Source organism: Balaenoptera ricei, chromosome 6 (assembly GCF_028023285.1).
Source record: "Balaenoptera ricei isolate mBalRic1 chromosome 6, mBalRic1.hap2, whole genome shotgun sequence".
NCBI lineage: Eukaryota > Metazoa > Chordata > Mammalia > Artiodactyla > Balaenopteridae > Balaenoptera > Balaenoptera ricei.
Window position 1 is genome coordinate 74,179,447 of NC_082644.1, and position 23,097 is coordinate 74,202,543.

The window sequence follows — 23,097 nt, forward strand, 5'->3', positions numbered from 1 at the left end:
AATTATATATGTAACTAAATCACTTTGCTGTACAGTAGAAATTTAAACAAATTGTAAAGCAACTATACTACAATAAAATAAACTAAAATTAAAAAGATCAACTCAACATACATCTACATTTTTTCAACTAATTCCACGTCATACATAGAAGGGGTGAGGTCAGTTTTGCAATCTTCTATAGAAGATGGAATGTTATAATTAAAGCACTATGATATGGTGCCTTTGGTTGGAATCCAGTTCTTTCATTTACTAGTTGAGGGACCTGAGGCAGGTTATTCAACCTCTTTAAGCCTCCATCTCCTTATCTGTTGAAAGGGGGCAGAATATGTCTTTGTAGGTTGATGTATTTGGAAAAAGATAAGGAATAGAAAGCACCTAGCACTGTTCTTGGTACGTAGTAGGTGTTCAATAATAAGCAGTTTTTTCTTATTATTAAATACCCCAGGGTCTTTCGCACCTGCAGGGAATCCCAACGTTGTGCCCAGCTCAGGGCTGAAGCAAGGTACTGAATATGCAAATTAGCTGGAGGAGACCAATTCTACGCAGGAGGGAAAAACTGCAGTATTTCTATAAAATTTGGATGGAGCAGGTCTGTGAATGGGATAGAAAAGGCTATAATTTTTTTTTAATTAATTAATTTTATTTTATTTATTTTTTTGGCTGCGTTGGGTCTTCGTTGCTGCGCGTGGGCTTTCCCTAGGTGTGGCAAGCAGGGGCTACTCTTCGTTGCGGTGTGTGGGCTTCTCATTGTGGTGGCTTCTCTTGTGGAGCACGGGCTCTAGGCACGCAGGCTTCAGCAGTTGTAGCACGTGGGCTCAGTAGTTGTGGCACGCGGGCTCTAGAGCACAGGCTCAGTGGCTGTGGCGCACAGGCTTAGTTGCTCCGCGGCATGTGGGATCTTCCTGGACCAGGGCTCGAACCCGTGTCCCCTGCACTGGCAGGCAGATTCCCAACCACTGCGCTACCAGGGAAGCCCAAGGCTATAATTCAAAACCACTTAGAAGGGTATCAATGAAGAAAGTTCATTAGCTCTTGTATTATGTTCATCAATGTCATGTAAAAACAAACAAGTGATCCTAAGATACCCTAAAACCACTACTCTAGATAATTTTATGTCATCCTGAAGTCAAACTGCTGTTAGTATCAGAACTGTTACTTGACTATGACCTCCTCCTGAAGCTTATATTTTGATATTTCTAGAGTCTGTGTGTTCTAGGAAAAGTGCTAATCCGAAAATTCTATTGAGGAATTTGAAGTTCAGGATAAAGGAATGATACAACTTCAGAACAACCACTTTACAGATGAAGAATCTGAAGCCTGAACAGGTAAACTGACTTGCTAAAGATTACGTAGCTGAAAGCATCAGAGCTGGGCTTAAGAGAACAAGAGAATAAGAAGGAATAATCTTTGACAATGAATTATACTAACCTAAATATATAGGCTCAGCTCAGTGTAGTAAAGTTAGTGATTTGTTTAAACAATTGGATACAAGAGGAGATTTCTTCTGTTTTATCCCTGAGACAGGATGTTATATATCTTATATGTGAGAAGACTGAGTAATGTGATTTCAAGGATCCACTACTTTCTCAGAGTTACTCCCTTAACTTAGCAGATGCCCCAAGTTCCTTTTAATTAATTAAAAGGCAAACAACTATTTTGCTCAACAATTAGAAGCCCTAACGTGATATTTCATGTTAAACTACTTAGCTATAATTGACTGATGTTGATGTTTTTCAGGAAGCACTAGTTGGATAGAAAGTTGGGGAAGATGTGAATGGGATGTAGAAAAGTGACCAAACTACTTTGCCCAAGTTTTACTGAGGATCAACTCCAGGTACAAATGGCCTTTATTAGCTAAGACATGTTAGAAATAGTACCTCTGATCTTGTTGGAACATCTGGCCTAGAAAAGTTGTTCACCTGGGCTTTTCCTGAGGGTTTCCATCTAGCAGTGTGAGGTAGTTGGAAGGATCTTAGAGAAGCTGCTTATAATTGGGCAAGATGCACATACTTTGATGGTACAGTCTGCTCTCTGGCAAATTTCACCTACCACTAACCATAGAGTGATGTGTCTTACATTTCTTTCTTTCTACTTACCTTCCTACCTACCTATTATCTATCTATCTACCTACCTACCTATCTAATATCTATCTACTTTTTAAAACCCACTCTACAATCCTGAGCCAGATATAGTAAAACAGAAGGCTTAGATACACATACAAAAGGAAACAGAAGGTAGGTGGTGAGGTAGGGTTGAGGGTGGTGCTAAGAGAGGCAGTTAACACCTATTATAAGACAAGCTTTGTGCTGTGCATCTTGTATTTGGCATTTCATAAAGAAAGACAGATTAATCTAAGAAAATCCTAACTAACTCTAACTCCTTGGATGCATGGACTACATGTTATATTACTTATGTACTCCTTCTCTCAGTGTTCATGGATGTGCTGTAGACAGAGGCTTTTCCTCTACCTCCTTATCTTGATTCCCCTCACCCTTCTCCTTTTCCCCATAGTATATCACCTTCTAAAATGTTCTACAGGCTTATTTATTATGTATATTACTTATTATCTATCTAACCCTGCTAAAATTTAAAATGTAAGCTCCACAAAAGAAATGTTTGTCTATTTGGCTCACAGGTGTGTTTTTGCCCGCACCTAGAATAGTGCCTGGAACATGGTAGGTGTCCAAAAATATTGAATGACTGAGTACATAATGTTGGTTGGATGAAAGAATGTAATTTAAAAATGAAGGGAACAATTTCTAATAACATTGGAAATCTATCAGACATTCAAGGGTTCCTAGTGTGGTAGAATCCAATTACAGAAATGCCAGAGCTGTGCGAGCTATCAGCCACATGTGGCAATTCAAATTTAAATTTATTACAATTAAATAAAATTTAAAATTCAATTCCTTAGTCACTCTAGCCACAATTCAAGAGCTCAGTGCCTGTCTGATTGGACGGCAGAGATACAGAACATATCCGTCACCACAGAAAGTTCTAGTGGATAGCGCTGCTCTTGAGGCAGAGGTGCCAAATCCTCCACCTTAGTCAGGGACTAGCGGGACTTAAGGTGAAAAATCCTGAACAGTGTTGGCTGCATCTCTCCAATTCCTCCTCTTCTCTTTGCCTTTGGTTATGAATGTGCCCAAGAGTAGAAACTGAATTGTTGCCAGAGGATATGGGGACTGCCACATGGTCAGGTAGCTTCTCTGCTGCCAAAATTGTAAGGAAAACACATCCTCTGATTTCATGCCAAGTGAAATCCCATCAGTGAATATTGCACATAGCCAGGCAAAAGGAATAATCAAACTTTTATTGTTTTAGGCCCTGTATGAGAGACAGAATCAGAGCTGGACTGAGATGTGTAGGCTCCTTGGGCAGGCAAAAACACTGGCACCTCTTCAACTGACATGCTTTAAACATTGGTCCAACATTTAATTCAAAGGAGAAGTTAACCAGCATGTGAAACAAGAAGGAGAAGATGGAAGCTGGGTGCAGCTTCCTCTGTTTGGAGTAACTCAGCTCTGGGGCAAGTAAACCTCCTGCAGTTCCTGGGGCCCATTCTCCTAGGAGGCAACATGGTGCAGCTGCTAAGAGCAGAGGTTCCAGCCCTAATCTTCCTAGGCAGACCACTCTCTAGCTGTGCGATACTGAACTTTCCTAAACTTTCTCTACTCAATTTCCTCATTTATAAAATTGAGATAATTATCATAGTTACCTCACAGCATTTATGAAACAAAGTGTCTAGATCGGGCTCTTGCATGTAGAAGCTTTAAAAAACAGTAATTTCAATTCCTCAAGTATGCTATTGGGGGGAGGGTCAGGGGTGTGGAGGAAAAGGAGTGGTAAATATCACTTCTCTTTCAAAGTAATTTGTCAAAGTATTCCTTCTAACCCTATATCCTACTCTATGAGATGCTGGGGCAAATATACTTTTCTCTATTTTTGTATGTATTCTGTGATGAATTAGTTCCTAAGTTTTTGAAAAAGTTATTCTTTTTCCTAATACATTATCCATTAGCAATTGCACTTTGTCCCTCAGTCCAGCTCCAAACAGCACCACCCCACAATAAAGAGCCTCTTGTCCCTCATATCCTATGCATTATGCTTGTGTGAAAAGGCTCATATCATCAGATAATTTAAAGACTGATGTGCTTCACAGTGTTGATAAAAAAACTGAGTAGTTCCTAAGTATCTTTTAGGCAGATTATTTTTTATTATTATTTTTTTTATTAATTATTAATTATTATTATTATTAATTATTATTATTATTTCTTATTTTTCCCCTGGTTTCATAATTCAATGTGCTGCTTGATGGTTGCCTGGTAGTGATATACACGGGCTAGCTAAAAGATTTTGTTTTTATTCAAGAATAAGAACAGACATCCATGGTATTTTGACTATAAATTTCCTTCTTTGCATCATTGCTAATCTATCACAGTAATCTTTCCTGAGTCCAGATGTGGCCTCAGAATCACTCTCAACACATCATCTTAGGAAGCCACTACTGGTTGATTATCGTTGACACTCAAGATGAAAACTTGTCATCCCTCTACCAGAGATAATAAATCTCAAATATACTGTCAAATGGTGAAAACCAATAAGATCATAGGGTCAAAGAGCTCCAAATTTTAGGCCTGTCTCTAAGACACTGAACTGTGGTTTCCATGGAGTTAGAAGAACTGATTCTTTATTGCTTACTTAAGACCTTTAGGGGGACACTGCTCATGGACGGACACTTCATTTACATTGAATAAACCCAGAAAACACAATGAACATGTATATTAACTCTAGGATGGTTGTCCAGCAATTAGGACAATAAAGGACAGGCTTTACTGAAACTGAATGGAGACTTTTCTAGTTTGTACTTTTCAGAAGTACAAACTTGACTTAACCTTGGAGTCCTACTTTAATGCATCTTTAGTGTTTCTCTGGATGAAGAAGCTTTTTTAAGCAGGTAGTTACTGCTGTAAATAGTTTTCATAAATCCTGTGGCTCATAATCAACATCTGAGAATTGCATGGGGAATCTGAGGGAAATCCATTAAGAACATTCCAAACATTATCTATTATTAATGATCACTGGGTGAGATGTTAATACACTGTATTTTTAGCAGCTGCAGGTTCTAATGTCAGCCAGGTTGATTTAGAATTCATTTCCTCTAAGGTAGAGCGAGGGATTAAATACCAGGAGAGTTTATTATCTGCACCTCACCCAGATAAGTTTTAAATGTATTTTTAAAGCTCTTTAAATGTGGGTTTTAAAGTTCTCATGAGAGAGAAACTATGCATTGGACTTCAGAAAGAAAAATTTCCTAGAAATTAAGTGGGTAAAGAAATGTACATGGACATCTCATGCTAAGGCAGAGAGGCCTATGGCAGCATGCTGTGCTTGGAGAGCAGTGCAGGGGGACAGTTCAGTTGGGTTTCAGGTAAATGGAAGTTTCATTGAGATGGCTCTAGAGAGAGGCTGGGGCCAGAATGCAAAGAGTGTTGAGTTTAAGTAAAGGAACGTGGACTTAACATGTAGATTAATGGTCTTCAACTGGGTTCTACAAAGAAGCCCCTGGAATTTTGAGGATGAGCTCCAGAGCTGCTTCAGAACTGCTTTAGTGGGTGAGAACCAGGCAGAGAGAAGGAGGCTAAGCCAGTGGTTCTCGAAGTATGGATCCGGAAGTTCGTTTTAAGAAGCCCTCTGGGTAGTTTTTTTTTAACGCTAATGGTTTTTTAATCTTTTTTTTTTTTTTTTTGGCTGCTCCAGGTCTTAGTTGCAGCACGGGGGATCTTTGCTGCGGCACGCTGGATCTTTTTTTAGTTGTGGCATGTGGACTCTAAGAAGCCTTCTGGGTAATTCTGATGCAAGGTAAAAATTGAGAACCAGTGGTCTAGGCCTTCCACCCCAGCTTCAACAGAGTAAACCTGTGTCTTGTCTGTTTTATAAATGGCACTTCTACCAGAGATTTCATTTGAGAAGGGGTCCAGGGGCTTTAAAGAAGTGAAAATCAATACTAGAGGCAAGTGGGAAATTGGGACTCTTAAATGGTTATCCATTGCAATCGTCAAGTTAAAGGAAAGTGAGGTAATACCTTCTAATGCTGAAGTTAATGGCCCCAGTGACTGTCAGTGGCTTCTCAAACAGCTGAGAGCCATCATTCACAACCAACTAGCATTACTTCACTTTTAAGTACTATTGCTTTCCTCATCCTCTTTTCTTTCTCTTTTTAAATTGTTCATACCTTTTGAACTACTCAGAAAATAATTTTCAAGAGAAACAGGGAGGTGAGCTGAATAGCTTTAAGAAATCCATATAAATAAAAATACTAACAGAGAAGTCTCCCAGTCCTGTCTAAATGCGTATTTTTATGCTGTATGAAGAGCTATAGCTTGCTCTTCAAGGGAAGAATTTTCAAGTCTGACAGATGTTTGGAACCAAGAACAGCTGTGATAAAGAAAGAAATGAGGAGATTCATGCTAAATACACTTTTCAAGTCAACTGGGTTCCAAAGACAAAGTTCGGCAGAGAGTACAAAGTGCTTGTGGTAACAATGCAATGACTTGTGTGAGTAGAATGCACATGAGGCATAGAAAGTGAAGAAGCTGTTTTTGGAAACACCAGAGAAATATAAAGAGAAATCTAATTTTTATAAACTTTAAAAGAGCTTCTGCAGCCTCACAGATATAGAGAACAGGCTTGTGGTTGCCAAGGGGGGGGGGGATGGGGGAGGGATGGACTGGGAGTTTGGGATTAGCAGATGCAAATTATTATATATAGGATGGATAAACAACAAAGTCCTACTGTATAGCACAGGGAACTATATTCAGTATCCTGTGATAAGCCATAATGGAGAAGAATATGACAAAGAATGTATATACATATGTACAACCGAATCACTTTGCTGTACAGCAGAAATTAACACAACATTGTTAGTCAACCGTACTTCAATGAAATAAATTTTTAAAAAGTTTCTGAAAGTGTGGTCCATGGACCACTCTTATTGGAATCATCTGGGGTTTTGGTTTCAAATACAGTTTCCTGCACCCCAGCCCAGCTACACTGAATCAAGATACTTAGGGGACTTTTTCTTTCACTCTCCAGGTGATTCTCAGGCATGCTGAAATGTGAAAACCACATGCTTATTTTGAAAGTTTTCTATATAACAAGTGGCCGAGAGTTAGCTAAGCAAATCTCAGGGGAACACAACTGGTACCTTTGAAGTCTTCACTTGCATTGATGGGCTATCTAAAAGTTCTGGGCAGTGGTTCCCTAAAAAGGATTTCTTTACGGTAATGGATTACCCAGCTCTGTGTTTTTCTCATGTTTGCTCTTTATGTTCAAGACTACATTTTCCCAACTTGGAGTTGAGCAATTCTAAAGTAAATTTAGTCAATGTAGAGAACTTATCGGCCAATTTATATAAATAAAAGTTTTCACTGGTACTTTCCTCCATGAACTATCTAGATTTTTTTTTAAGTCAATGCTTCATTCTCCCCATGTTGGCACACATGGAGGGATCAAATAGCAAACTCTAGGGAAAAAGTATTTATTTTATTTTGCACTTTCCTAAATAAATGAAGCTACTCTAGCCTTGTGGAACTTGGATACAGTGACCTAAGTATCCATATAACTATATCTTTATACATTCCATGGAGGGAAAAATTGCAATAATACTCTCTTTATGAAACTTTCTCCATCTACTCCAACCTCTGCCTCTTTCTGCCTTTTAGAATTCAGTAACTAACATCTAGTTGAAAATTACTTTCTATTATATTAGTTCAAATGAGATTGTACCTCTCCAGGAAAGGCTTAAAACAAGCATTCAAAAAATACCTGGTGATTGATTTGAAAACTGAGGTTATCAGTCCTACTTTTAAGTTTTCACTTAAAATTTAAACACATACATACATACACATATTATTATCATTTATATATAAGTATATATACTTAATTATATAAAATTAAATTTTATAGTATTAAATTATTAAATTTATTATAAATATTATAAAATATTATTATTATTAATATATCAATTAACTTCATTACATTGAATTTGAGTATATATAAATTCAGTTTAATAATATCTATCTATACACACACACCACCACACAAAACACCATACTGTCTCATATAATTTGTCCCTTTACCAGCTTTCCTTCAATCCTATTCAGATTGATTCTTTTTTCTGTGTTGACTTGCATAAAAGAGGTTTGTATGTTAGCTTTTCCTTGATCATTCATACTGACCCTCACTTTAGATATAGTTTTTGATGGAAAAGGGGAAGGGAAGCAATAGAGTTATTAATATTGCCATTTTGGGGATAATTAACATAAATGTTTTCATTGAATAGATTCTCATGAGGAATGCCACACTCAAGTGCTTTGTGCTCTGGTAACACTTTATACATTTATCATAGCATACATGACCTTCTCGTTATCTGTATTCATGCCTGTGTTGGAGGTCTCCATTTAATCTCCAAAGTCCTCGACAGTGCCACGTCCTGCCCGTCCTCTAACAGTTAAATGTTAACTTGGAAAACAGTTTACAAAACCAGCACTTTTTTATAAATAAAGCCACCAGTATTCTGTGTCTGTACAAGATGTTTCCAATTTTTCTTACTTCCCTTCTGAGGTCACAAAACAGAATCCAGTTTTGACATGCTTTTTATAGAAAATTCTAGAAAAGAGACAAGGCAAGATGAAATTAACAAAAAATAAAATGGACACTTGAAGTTGGCATGCCTGCTATTGGTTTCCTTCCTTCTCACTTGACATTCCCATTATGTCTAAATCCTGCTGGAATACAAACCATCGAGATCAATTACTTTCTTTCAGCAGATCTTACAGAGACAAATGATGGGCCTATGGCATCCTTCAGCTTTAGCTGGAAATCTCTTGAGCAGCAGAAGGAAAGAGTGGCCACCGCACAGAATGATATGCCCTAGGGAATACAGTCCACACCTGGGGTTCTAAAATGACTAGTTTTCTGGTGACTTTCTCCTGTCCTTGGTCATTTTGATGTGTATTTGGAGAGAAACAAACTTGTCACATCTCTGGTAGGATAGAGTTATATAATCTGAAGCCATGCAGCAAAATTTTCCTTCTTCATTTCTACTTTGTGTTCCATTTATGCCTTTATTTCAGCTAATCCAAAAATGCAGGGACCCTATTAAGCTCCCTTTAAACAGGCAAATCAGACTTTTATTTCAAATAAAATATTTATCTCCCGTATTCAAGAGCAAGCCATTGCTCATTTATTCTTCACAATACCTGATGCAAATTCCACTGGCACATAAGGATGTGAAGTCTATTGGTGTTTGCCCCATTAATAACTTTCCAAAAGTTATGACTACTTAAAACTTTAAGGCCTTCTGTTACTGCAAGTTCTGCTTCTTGCCTAGGGTATCTAAAAATGGTAAATCCGGATGATTATTTTTGGGACAAACTTGTCAAAATAAACATAAGCATTGATAATACAATTTGGATGAATGGGGGTAATCATCTCAGGACTCACATTCATTCAGATGCCTTTTTCATGCTGACGGTTTTCGTCTGTGAGTCATTGCTCACTAATTGATAAATGAGGGGCTAGACCACATTTCTCTGCAATCTGAGACTTGGGTTGACAATTATCAAGCAAAGCAATCTCCGACTTCAACTTCAGAAACCTACAGCCGGAAAGGTGCTCCTGACTATGGGTAATGCTGGTCATCTTGGTTAGTCAACACAGCAAAAAGGGGAATCCTAGTATTTAAAAACTGAGGTAATTGAATCTAATGCTACGTAGATAGCATTAATCTATTTATGTCTGCAGTGTTGAGTCATTTGTGATTCAGAAATAATATTTCATAATATTTCTAAAGCAATGAAATTAGGTAGGGAAAGTGACTTGTGACTCATTCTAAACTATGACAGATGAGAAATAGAAAATCCAATATGTCAATAAGGAAAAAAACAAAGTTTGACCATTTCTTTCTGGTAGTATAGTCCACAGAACAGAGATGGGGAAAAAAGATAAAAATAAGAATTTAATTGCAATTGTCTCCTAGTCTATCCAAACCCCTTTGCATTGGGAGAGATACAGTCTCCTAGTCTATCCAAACCCATTTGCATTGGGAGAGATACAGTCTGACTTTTTCTACCTCACATAATCTCATCTACAAAAGTTAATCAGTATTTCCAATGATAATTTGCTTCCAGAGCGATTCCCCTTCAAATTCATATTCTTGGAAGGTAGTTAATAACAGGGAATTTAAAGTCAAAATATCAAGTTCACAAAAGTTAAACTACATAAGTGTGTGTAAATTCTATTCACTCCTCTAGGATTATAAAATTGAAAAGCTTTACAGCTGAATATAAAAATTTATAGTGCTTGGGCCTTATACTATTTAACAACCTATAAATGAACTTAAAATTTAAAAAATCATATTTAAATTACCAAAGTAACTGAAAAATAAAAATAAGTGATTTCAAATCCTGATTCATGTTTAATAAACAGCGTATGTATGTTTCCTATGTTCAATAGTATATGTACGATCACACACATTTATTTACATAGATTTGTTTATATGAACATATAGTTATGCGTTTATATCTATTTGCAGTGAAACATGTCTCAACTCTGTTGGACTTTGTTGAAAATCAAAGAAGAAATCCTTCTTGATGAATGAAGTCCAGGTGGGCCATTTTTTTCAGGAGCATATAATAAAGCACACTAATGATTTTTAAAATTGGCTGCACATGTGTGGCTGGACAATTTCTTACCAAGGTAAATAAACATGATTAATTCTGGCAGTTATTCAGATGGCACACAGAAACATTCTGAATGCATTTTATCGTGTTAAATTTATAACCGGTTTCCTGAAGCAGAGCGTATTTTTATCATAACTTTAAAAAATATATATATATATATTTAGACTGGCAAATATAATGCTCTTTTTAGTCTTCTATATTCTTAATAACCATTTCTAAATGTTTCTGAAAATTATTGAAATTTTAATTTTAATAATTCCAAAGATATAAAATTATATCTTAACTCTTTATCTTCACACTAGTTACACGCATGAAAGGGCATGGTATTTTTGACTCTTAATTTTGGAGTTGAGGTATGATGGTCTGGGTGTGAGAAAGAAAAGAATCTATATGATGTAGAGGTGATCAGCTTGGATGTTGGTTTACAAACAGAAATACATTGATTTTATCTTTCTTTGATTACACAGAATAACAAAAAAATTCAATTATAACAGAAAGCGGAAACTGAAGGCAGCTTAAGTACACCTATATATTTAAAAGATAGTATCACTCAAGTACTATATGAGAAACACTAGGGCACATACCACAAAACACATTTCAGTGAATTTTTATAATACACCAGAAATGGCCTGGGATCATGGGCTGTGTGGCCTTGGGAAAGCATTTAATTTCTCTGTGTATCTGTCCCCTAGGTTAAATAATATATAGAGTCTTACCCAGCTCTAAAATGTATAACATTTCTCCTATATTAAAACAGAATCAGGAAAAGCAACTTATCAGAGATTTTAATATTTTTCAAGGTACCCAACCCGAGAGAATGACAAAAAACAAGCACTAGGTCCAGACTTTCACTGTATATAGACCTGGAAACCTGAAATGCTGAGGTTTCTCAAAACGAAATGTGCATTCTGAGTGCAAACTTGTATCTACTTTTTAGGGATACAGCAAAATAATTGCAAGCACTAAAACGAAAAAAAAAAAGCACCAAAGCTAAAAACTGTGTACATTCTCTAACCTATTTCTGAATAAAGAACCAATTGCTATATTTAAATCAATGAGAACTATGGCTAAAAGCAAAGCATAGTTGAGGATCTCGAACTCTTTTTGGTAACAGACATGCGGACACATAGGCAAATGTGACTGATATTCACTATTAAAGAAGAAGATAACAGTAACTTCATTGAATTTGCCAGTAAGCAAACTCCAACTTGGTGCGTACAAAAATTAGCTTTTTTTCTTTTAGTATCAAAAGCTTTAACAGGGCCTAAAGCCACTGTCAATGTTTGCAATGTTAAGCTGAGAGTCTTATGTCTCCAGCCGTCTTCCTTTCGCATGTCTAAGTTCATGTACTAACCAGGGAAGTGTGCTGATTTAATGGCTCACCCAGAGTGCTGGGCTGCTGGCAAAGACAAGAGGAAGACTGGGGAGAGAGAGGGTACTGAGCTGCCATGCCGAGTCTATTTTAAGTCAGGCTGGGTGAGAGAGAGGTGGAGGAGGGAGTGGCCTGAGTAGGCAAGCTCACCTGTCATTACTATTATTATAATGATATGCTTGTCTACTTACAAGACTTGCTATGAACTCTTTGGGGTAGGAATAGCTTGTTATTCTTTTTCATATCTTAGTGCTTGGCACCCAGTAGACAATTACTGTATATTTATGAAAGGAATGAATAAAAGACCCCCAACTCCTTTGGGGTTTCTTTCTCCCACTACTTTCATGTGTTAGGAGAACTGATTAGGTTACGAAGTTCCTTATTTAAAACTTCAACCGCTCCCTTGAGTTTTCTTCCTTAAAGTCATTCACACCTTCAGATGAATGACTTTGATCTAATCTTCTGCAGGAGTGCCTGCACTTCAGGATTCACTGAGGGGGATCTCAGATTTGGGGGGGAGGGCCATGAAAGGAAGTCCTCCATGGGGTTGGGTACTTTGGACTGTTGAGAGCAGCATCTGGGGGTTGCTAGACCAAGGAAAGTGTGTGAGGGGGTCAAGAGCAGGTTACACAGGACAGAGTGGTTACCATTGCAGAGAATCTACTTTCCAAGCCAGTCTAGAGGGATCTGATGGGACAGGCCACCAAATGCTTTTGTAAACATTTAGCATTTGTACGCACATGGCAGCTTGGGGAAGGTGGTGTTTGGAGGTCAAGCCTGGAAGCTGCACATCCTAGCTTCTCTCGAGTTACTAACCTGTACTGTATAGTCCAGGTTAGCTGTGCTTCACATGTTAAAACCCAATTCCTGCTTCTCCTCAGTGGGAGGAGGACAAGAGAGGAGAATGAAGAGAACAGAAAGGAGACCACATCCTATGACCCCTCCATTCCCCTAGTTCTCTTTAGCATCAGTGTGGACTAGTAGAGCTTTCATGGAATTTCCCACTTCATAGGACATGTAGATATGTTTCCCTGCTCTTCCCTACCTCCCTCCCACGCCAAATGATTAATCAACTCACACCCTCTCTTCCAAGCTTGGAACACAAGCTTAGCACTCACAGGTCAACTCTGGGGCCTGGAAAATTACCTACCCGCCTTCTTCTGAATATTTATGCCCAAATGCCAGGATGTCGGATGCCCGTCCACTCCCATCACAGACAACAACTGGCACGGGAGGGGTATCTCGAAGGTATTCCAAGACAATTGAGATCACATTGGGTCCTCCTTCCACAATGAGTGCCACCACTGGAACGCCTTGACCGATTCCTGCATTAAAAAAGGAAAAGAAAAGGAAAAAAAGAGAAAAGAACACAAAGCCAGCAAACCAAAGAAACAAAAAGAGAAACAAAAAGCACAAACTAAAATTACTGAGCATGGGGGAGGTAACAACATATGAAGGGCTAACATACGGAGCGAAAATTTACAGAAAACCCTTTAGCAGAATTTTCCTGCTAGAGAGTCCACTCGACTCTGCCCTCTCCCCGCAACTCCCAGGGTTTTGGGGTTTTAAAGCGCTGATGACTATACCTCAAAGGGGAGGCGTAGAGTGAGGAGGGTGGGAAAGGAATTGGTTAGTAGAGGAAGTGCTGGGCCAGCAGCCAAAAGACTGGAAGCTAAATGCGATCTTAAGCAAGTCTCATATGGATCCAACGGTCAGTTTCCTATATGAAAAATGGGGAGTTAAAAAAATGCCACCTCCCTGAAGTCATCACAGTGCTAAGAAAATGCCTAAATGGTTCTTTTTATTAAAGACTACCAAAATCAGCTGGGGGCATATTTTAACTTGTTGAATCAACTAGTGGCAAAATTAGGGGTCTATCATTTCTGACCATAGGTGATAAGCTTGATTATGGATTCTTAACACTAGAATAGTTATAATAAATTACTCAGGAGATATGGCATCTGTCCTCTGCCATTACTGTGTCCTTCACTACTGAGGAAGGTGCCAGGCACACGATGGGCAAACGTTTTCTGAATTCAGTTGAATTAAGGGATTTCAGCTGTTTATGCTGAGCCACAGACATTGCTGTTTTCAAGTAAAAACTGCCCTAACATCAACACTTATGTATGTTCAACCTAACATAGTAAAGAGAAGTATTAAAAACAAATGTCCATGAGAGACATGATGAGAAAGAAATTAAATTAGTTTTCAAGTGACATCTCAAGTATCATCGTTCATTGAATAAGTTTTTTTGCTCAATTTGGTACCATATTGTATTTTCTCACTCTATCTTCTCAGAATAGTTAGGAAATTGGGCAGTGCCATAAAAATGAAAGGGTTTTGTAAGGTACACAAAGCAGTTATCTTAAAAAATAGAGTCAAGATTCTGTATCACTTCCGGAAATATGAACTGAAAAAAAGCCCTTAATCACCTCAGTTCTTCCTTCCTCTTCCTCCTTCTGTTATGGTTTTATCTTTTATCAAGAAACTGCTTCCCTATGAGAAATAATAGGTTGGTGTTTGATTTCTTGCTCCATTAGTAAGAGATTTTATTAGACTTGTGTGACCTGTTTTACTTCTAAAGTATAAGTACATCAGTCTCCTAGGGCCTTATCTCTTCTAAGTCAGTGTTTTTCATGGTTTGATTTTCATCTGGAAAGAATGGTCCAAAATGCCAGTTACACAAAAAAAGAGTGCTGTTTTAAATTTACATTTAAAAAATGTAAGAAAATAACAATTGTTGATTAAGGCAAGAAGCCAAGATTTTTTTTTGTTCCCCAGAAGGAATTGGGAGAGAGAGATGACCTGTAGTCCCATCAGAGTTTTCTGTGGATGGGGAGTTTTTGAGAATTACTCCTTCAAATCCAAGGAGAGGGAAGTAAAAGGTCATGCTGTTCTCCTTTGACCCAGAAGCTCTAATGACTCAGACAAAAGGCCACTTTAAAGCTCTGTTGGGGTGTCTATGAAGGAGACACTTTCCCACTGCTATTGCTTATGAGGATTAAGTAAGTTCCTGTTGAAAGGCACGTTAAAGATTAAGGGCTAACTTGAAATGTTAATACAGCACACTTCTTTTGGAGGAGAATTTTCTGACATAAAAAATACCCACCCCTATATGGATTTATGTTCTAATGTGCCTTGGAAAAGAGACTCTTTTCCAAGGCACATTAAATGTTATTTTATAAAGTATTTTATGTTTAAAGTTTAAACATAAACTTAAATGTTTAAAGTGATTTTATAAGGTATTTCCAAAATACTATGCTATTTAGTTTTTCCCTTTGCTTTTCTTTAGCACATGCTCTCATATTGTTTCATGTCAAGGGACAATACGCTATACCTACTGTTTTATACCAAATGATATCATTTAGACTATTTCTAGGATCTTCTAAGAGAGGCCTTGGGCAAATTCTGATTCTTGAGCACTGATTCTATCAGTGGATCTTTACTCCTACTCACAGACCAACTGTGATCCACTCATGGAGGAAGAAGTCATAGAATGGACCTTCTAGAATGTTCCAGTGATCCAGAGTCTACCAGACAATAGGCAAGATGGCTGGAAAACTCTCCTCTCTTTGAGAGAAAACACAGGTGCAAAGGATCAATTTTCATAGGAAGATTTGAGAGCAATAAGCTGTCAGTTATATTTGTCAATAAATCAAATTGTTATAACCTCTAGAAATACAGAAGCATTTAGATGGTCAGATTTCCTATATTTGGAATGAAGCTATAATTAACTGAAATGATGAAAAGAACTACATTAATTCAGATATATATTCCAGGGCTAAAAATTGGATGGAGTAAAGTATCAAAATATCATCTATTTTTTCATAAACTGAATATATCCAATATATCTATTCCTCCAAATTCTCTCCCATTTCCTTTAGTGATAATACATGGAAATTTGTTCCACAGACAATGAAAAACCCTTATAGTCTAAAACAAAAGCATTTTTGATTTTCTTAGTTATAGGTGGTAGAGAATCAGGCTGTTCCTAAAAATATGCTTTGTGTAAATTAAACTTGCCAATATATGGATATACGGTAACATTAAGCCTTTTTGTCAACACACACACACACACACACACACACACACCCATCACACATATTACCTTTTTTCTGAGAAAAGAAAATGATATCAAATAATTAGTAATGACCTAAAGCAATGGTTCTTAGCCTATGTTTTGGAGACAAGAATCTTTGAAAACTTTTGTGAATCTGATGAAAGCTAATGATCCTTTTCCCAGAAAAATAAATGCTCATAAGGACAGTCACAAAAATGTTTCTATGCATTTCAAAAGTTCATGGATCCCTGAAGCCTATTCATAAAAATCTTGCTAATGGACCCTTACAAAGCCCCACCCTAAATTAAGAACACTGATATACAGTTGGTCCTCTGTATCTGTGGGTTCCACATCCACAAATTCAACCAGCTGCAAATCGAAAATATTTGAAAAAAATTCCAGAAAGATCCAAAAAGCAAAACTTGAATTTGCCGGGCGCTGGCAACTATTTACATAGCATTTATGTTGTATTAAGTATTATAAGTAATCTAGAGAAGATTTAAAGTGTACAGGAGGATGTGCGTAGGCTACAATGCAAATACTGCTCCATTTTATAGAAGGGACTTGAGCATCTGCAATTTTGGTATCTGTGGGGGTAGGGCTGGAGCCAATCCCCCAAGGATACTGAGGGACCACTAGATATGCAAAGAGCATCAGTTTGTGTTCTTTTATGAAGCTCACTGAGGCCTCTGAGCCAGGTTCTAGAATGGGTTTTCAAACAAAACTCTATGTCCAGGGAAACTATATCACATTATTACTACCCAGTTATAGTGACTGGCCGAAGTTTCCAAGGTGAAGCACTGTCTATAGGTTATCTCTCCTCCCATCCTTCATGCCTTTCTCTCTTCCTTGTTTTTCTTTATTTCTTCTGTTCACATTTTCTTTTCTAAATTACATTTTGGATGTAGGATATTAAAAAAAATCTCTAGAGAAAACCACAAATTTACAAATCTGTAGCATATGACATCATTAGTAAAGAAAAAGCATTTTAAAAAACAAGAATGGTATATTCTTTATTAGTGAAATAAAGACAACATTTTGGGAATTCACTACAGATCCAGCTGGATTCATAAGGACCACTACCATTTTCTTTATGCCCACAAACAAATTAACATAAATTCCTTTGAAGAGTCTCACAGATGTAAGCCTTGCTCAGCTGAAACTACTGACCGTTCACAAAAAGTAGTTTAGATTTATAGTTTTAAAAAAATATGACTTCTATTATCTATTATCACCAAAAAAGTTCTCATTTTATCTAGGCCCCTCAGAGATCTTTTTGGTCAATACTTGTTCTTTTGGTTTTGGGGAAAGTAGGCTAATTCCTTAGTTGATTGCAATAATTTTTCATTTTCTACTATAACCAAAAACTTCTTAGAGATTTCCATTAGAATTTAATTTTAGAGCAATGCAGAGTTGCTTAATCAGGAAGAGGCAAGATGTTTGCCACACTCTTTAGTTTTTGTAATTTTGGAACTGGAAGCATTATAGCCTACAAAAACGTGAGCTTGAGTAATGGACTTAGCAATTACATTCTAGAGGATTCCAGGTTGACCTAGGGCTTTCAAATTATAAATTGAACCCCAGTTAATGGTCCTTTGCAGAAGATAACCTCTTAGATGGTTGTCCCATTTTGTTATGACCACTACGCAGTTAAGCCTGGGCTTCCAATAATTCAAATATTGTCAAAATTGGTGTAAACAAAGATTGGGTTGGGTGGTGTAAAGAAGGGAGGTGGCAGGGAGAGAAGAATGTCTTAAAATTCTGAAAGACCCTTTTTTTCTCTCTCTTTCTGCCGACGTGAGACTATAATCTATGATCAGTTCAGCCACCTGTAAAAATATTTGGTGTATTGTAGTGAAATGCTTGGATAAATAGAATTTTGATCAAACCAAATTAATCCTTTGGTTTACTGTCAACATCATTATATATGATCTAAAACGCCAGTGGGCCTAAGGAATAATTTTTTTTGCTGTTGGAAAACGGTTTATATTTACATGGAGATGGAGCATAGAAGATTGATATTTAGCTAAGTCTTAATGATCAAAGCCACAGATCACGTGATTATTACAGTACAGGTCATTTAGAAAGGAGGCTTCAAACTTTACATGAGTGATGACTTCTTGAAGATCTTAATCACTTTGAAAATGAGTCTGTCAGTGATGGGTAGGCATTTCTGTTTACCAGCTAAAGCTGTTTAGCAATAACATGAACACAGTTAACACACTGGCCTTGCCAGTTCTGGGATTATGTCATTCTTGATGATTTAGAAGTTTGTTTGGAGAATGCATATGCTTTGAAAGTGTGCATATAGTGAGAATTTGTCAATATATTTTATGTTGCAAAATTTTAAATTTATATTATTAAAATGTGTATATTATTAAAAAGCACTGAACATGTCCCCTTTATCCCATTTCTCATTTGAATAGTCTGGTCTTTGATTCAATGGTTGACTCGACCAATAGATATACTGGTCACCATCTCCTGTATTTGGACTAGAATGGGGCCATAAAGACTCACTAACCCCTTAAGATCTTGTATTTTACAAACAGAACTTTATACAGGCCTGGGGGGCATTAACAATTACTGTAATGCTGGGAGAAGAAGCAGTCAAGCTATTTGCCTCATTTTAATGGGCACCAGTTTACTCTCTACTTGAGAAATAGTGGCTGAAGTTTGCATAATGCCACGGCTTTTCACAAATAGTTTTAGAATTAGGTTCTTGCTCCCCTTAATGCATCTCTTCTATGATCTGCAAATTGTGGGATGGATTTATGAAAATTAAATAAAGCTGGTAATCAGCTGTGTTTAACTGACAACACTCGACACTATTCTTGTTTATTTAGTTTAAGGCGCTTCTTATAATTAGGAAGATTCCCAGAACATGAATATTCAGGTACAACTGTAGAATATTACTGTATAGAAAGATAATATTTTAATATGCTTTTTTTTGGCAAAAAGAAACGTGATTGGAAATCTGTGAGCTACTAAGGAACAGAGTGAGCCCAAGAAAATATCTAGGAATGACATAAGAAAAAAAAAATGCATTTCATTTTAACTAGAATGTCTCTTCAGTCTTCAATGGAAGCAGATGTTTTAGATATTGCCTTCATGTTTTAGAGATAGAATACATTATCTATTCAAGACAACAGAACTATTACTGGAATGTGCCTGATCCTACTTGGAAATGGGTAATAAACCCATTCATTTTAGCAAATCCTGATGATGTATTCAATTGGTAAATGCCAATCCCAGTTCAAACCAATTATGTATATCCTTACTACATTTTTTTTGCCACTATAATTCTGCACCTAAATGGATGCTTAGAAAAGCATTTGGAAATATAAAATACTGCACAAATTATTAAGCAGTCAAAAGGAAACCACATGCAACAAGATGCTTCACTTTTAGACACTTTTGGTTCTCTAGTGGGGAAGAAATTCCTTGAAAGAGGGCTGGGGTCTTTCCCTGAGGCATAAATTTCCAACCCATTGGAGTACTAGGCAGGGGTAAAGATAATGAGAATTGCTTAAATGTCTTTTCCTATCATCACCAATCCCTATGGCAACTCCCTTGTCGATATTTAACTTAACAGACCCCATCCATACACAATCTTTCCATATTTAAAGCTAGTGCCAATATTCCAGAATAAACATACATGTATATTTTATCTTGGCAGTTAAAATCTCAGTAAATCTGGCTGAAGATATGAGGTTGTCAAGACGTTGAAGATATAGAGTTTGAATTCATGGAAACACCTCTCTGAGACAATGATAAAAGACCGAAAACAGATGGTGCATAGCATTTCTTACCCTGGGGACTAAGAATGTTAAATCTACTGAATTAATATGGCCAATCCCCTTTTTTTCTGTTTGTTTCCAATGCATTTTTTTCTGTTGTTGAACCAATCTATTTTTCGCATTATCAATGCTGCAGGTATTTTCTTAGGAATTTAGTACTAGCCCCCACCAGAAGACTATAATTTTGGACACTGCCTTCTTGCTTTGCTTTCCCATGTAGTGACTGAAGGCCAAAGGCCAGAACTGGGAGAGTGGATGAGTGGATTGAATGTAAAATCTTGAAAGCCAACCAAAGAGGTCACTGTGGCATGTGTACTGGCAACTCCCATCATGTCCTCTCTATCCACACTCGCCTATCAGAGAACTGAGCTGTCCGCAGCACAGAAGGGCAGCCTTACTTGGCATCTTTCAAAGCTGATCGGAATGGTGGTAGATTCCAGACCTGCAGTGGGCCAGATTTGCCTTTCTGCAATTTGAATGGAGACCTTGAACCTGAGGTGAGTAACTGGGAGGGACTGGGAGGGCATGAGTATTTGGGGAGTAAAGCCTCTATTAATGGTGGCTCTGATGTGACCATGTCAGGGTGAATAAACAAGCAAAGAAGTCTGTGTGCAGGAAGAGAAGAAGGGAACAGAGGGCATCACAGAGGAGAGATCACGTGGCCTGAGAGGGAGGGAAAGATTGTGTGTGTTTGGGGGTGAGAGAGAGAGAGAGAGAGAGCGTGAGAGTGGGAGAGAGAGAGGGAGGGAGAGAGAGGGAGAGAGAGAGAGGGATTTATTGCCTGGATTATTAATGACTTTTCAGTTCAAGATACAGTCACTTGGCTATAGTTTGTACAGAGTCCCCTATAGATCAAAGGTAGAAAATTTTTTTCTGTAAGGGGCTATATAGTAAATATTTTAGGCTTTGTAGGACAATGGGCAAAATAGAGGACATCATGCAGGTACTTATATAACAAGAGAGAAAACAAATTATACAGAATGTTTATGGACGAATTGCAAAACACAATTGAATACTTTTTTTTTGTACTACAGGTCTACTAACGAGAAAAATGGAATTTTCAGATGGATGCTGAAATTTGAATTTGCTGTAGTTTTCATATGTCACAAAACTATTCTTTTATTTTCAAACATTTAAAAATGAAAAAAAACATTCTTAGCCCATGAGCCATATGAAAACAGGGTGGGCCATAGTTTGCAAACCTTCCTCTAAACACATTTCTGTCTCTTTATCAAAAATACTCCTTTATATATTTTGAGTGAGTTTCTCTTTATTGCCACCAAACATTCCCCTCCTCAGCCTCACCTCTGCTGACTCTAAGGAAGTCTTCGCCTGTCCTTAACAACATGGAAAGTCCTCAGATGCTCTTTTCTCAGCCTGAGGACCCTCACAGGGAGAGAGTAGTTGAGGGCTCTTTGTAAGAGAAAAATTGAGGATAGCAGAGATTTTTTTTTTTTTTTGAGGTAGGGCTTTTTTTTTTTTTAATTTATTTGTTTTGTTTTATTTTTGGCTGCACTGGGTCTTTGTTGCTGCGCATGGGCTTTCTCTAGTTGAGGTGAGCGGGAGCTACTCTTTGTTGTGGTGCGCGGGCTTCTCGTTGCGGTGGCTTCTCTTGTTGCGGAGCACGGGCTCTAGGCGCACGGGCTTCAGTAGTTGTGGCACGAGGGCTCAGTAGTCGGCTCACGGGCTCTAGAGCGCAGGCTCAGTAGTTGTGGTGCATGGGCTTAGTTGCTCCGCGGCATGTGGGATCTTCCCGGACCAGGGGTTGAACCCATGTCCCCTGCATTGGCAGGCGGATTCTTTACCACTGCGCCACCAGGGAAGCCCTGAGGTAGGGCTTTAAGAGGCAATATTCAGTTCCAAACTGGGTGTAAGGCTACCATCTACACAGTGTCAGGCAGGCCTTCATTTTGAAGCTTAACTGATGCTCATGTGGGAAATCTGGTTACCAGTCATGGTGAGCTGCTCTGCTCCTCTCAAAGAGAAGAGGACTCACTCATGTGGTCGATCAAGGAACTTCACTCAGACAGCGGAAGGGATTTAGATGGTCTTCAGAGAGCTCTAAGCCCAAGAGCAGAGAGAACAATCCGTCCTCTCTGAATACCCTTAGCTCCTGGAGAGTGGCACCCTCTTCTATAAGCCAGCCAGGCTGGGACATTTGCTTGCTCCCTCCCTGGCAATGTGGGCCCCAAGACTGGGGTTTTGCCTTGATTTCAGTGGACTTTTCTGGAAGCACTTCTTCATGCAACACCACGACCATCTCTGCCCTATACTCTGGAAGCCTGGACCTGTCTCACTCAGATGATGACTCTTTTCTTTAGATCATGGGCTGCCTGGCTGGAACTGGGCTGAACCTGTCCTGTTCTGATCTCTGACTTTGATTCCCAGTTCCATGACTGCCTCTACCTTCATTTGTCTGCTGCTTTTTGTTGACCCCCATTTTCTAACTCAGCATGGGTCCCTCTAGTCTATTTTACCTCCATGCTACTGTAAACTTTGACAGCATGTCTAGACATTGTACTACTAACATTGTAGCTGGAACTATGCACATCCTAGAAAGGCATAAATACATCTTGATATGAATTGATAAACCAACAATACATTTTAGAATTCTACACAGTTTCTAACACACAGAGTTGGCACACAATTCATAGCACTGTTTTGAGTAATGAGTTATTTGTCAAGCACTTAGAACAGAGTCTGGCACTTACTGAGAACTATATGGTTAAACAAATATAAAGATTCTTATATATAGTTATTAGGTTTGTAAAAGGTTTCTATTTTAACTGTATAAATGATTCATGACGACAAATGCATTTTATGGATTTAAACCAAAAGTATGCTCCGACAAATAAATAATTTGAAACACAATTTTCCAAAGTTTGAATATTCTCTCATGCAGACCAGTAATATGCTTAGGAAGGCAAATTCCTTTATCTCCTATCCAAAACACTAAAACTTTCTGCTTCGGGGTAGGTGATCTTTTTGTCACTCCCCAGATGTCTTCTACCAAGGGGCCTCTCGTCAGTGCTTCAATCAGCTTAAGTCTTTTGAATTCTGTGGGTTGGACAAAGATGTAAATGCCAAACAACAAAACTCATAAGTTGACTCCAAGTATATTAC

At 37.9% G+C, this 23,097-nt stretch overlaps 1 protein-coding gene across 13 annotated transcripts in view; it reads right to left on the reverse strand.

The window, feature by feature from the left end:
* Positions 1 to 23,097, reverse strand: part of TRPM3 (transient receptor potential cation channel subfamily M member 3) — a 941,238-nt gene that overhangs the window by 169,063 nt on the left and 749,078 nt on the right. For 12 of the 13 annotated variants that reach the window (XR_009503681.1, XM_059924893.1, XM_059924892.1 and 9 more), the window contains one exon: positions 13,268 to 13,442. Coding sequence is in view for 12 of the 13 variants with exons in the window: in XM_059924893.1 (XP_059780876.1) it covers positions 13,268 to 13,442 (175 nt within the window). In the remaining variant the exon portion in view is untranslated. Of the gene's footprint in view, positions 1 to 13,263; positions 13,443 to 23,097 lie in introns of those variants that run through there. The other variant, XM_059924897.1, reaches the window with a different exon arrangement.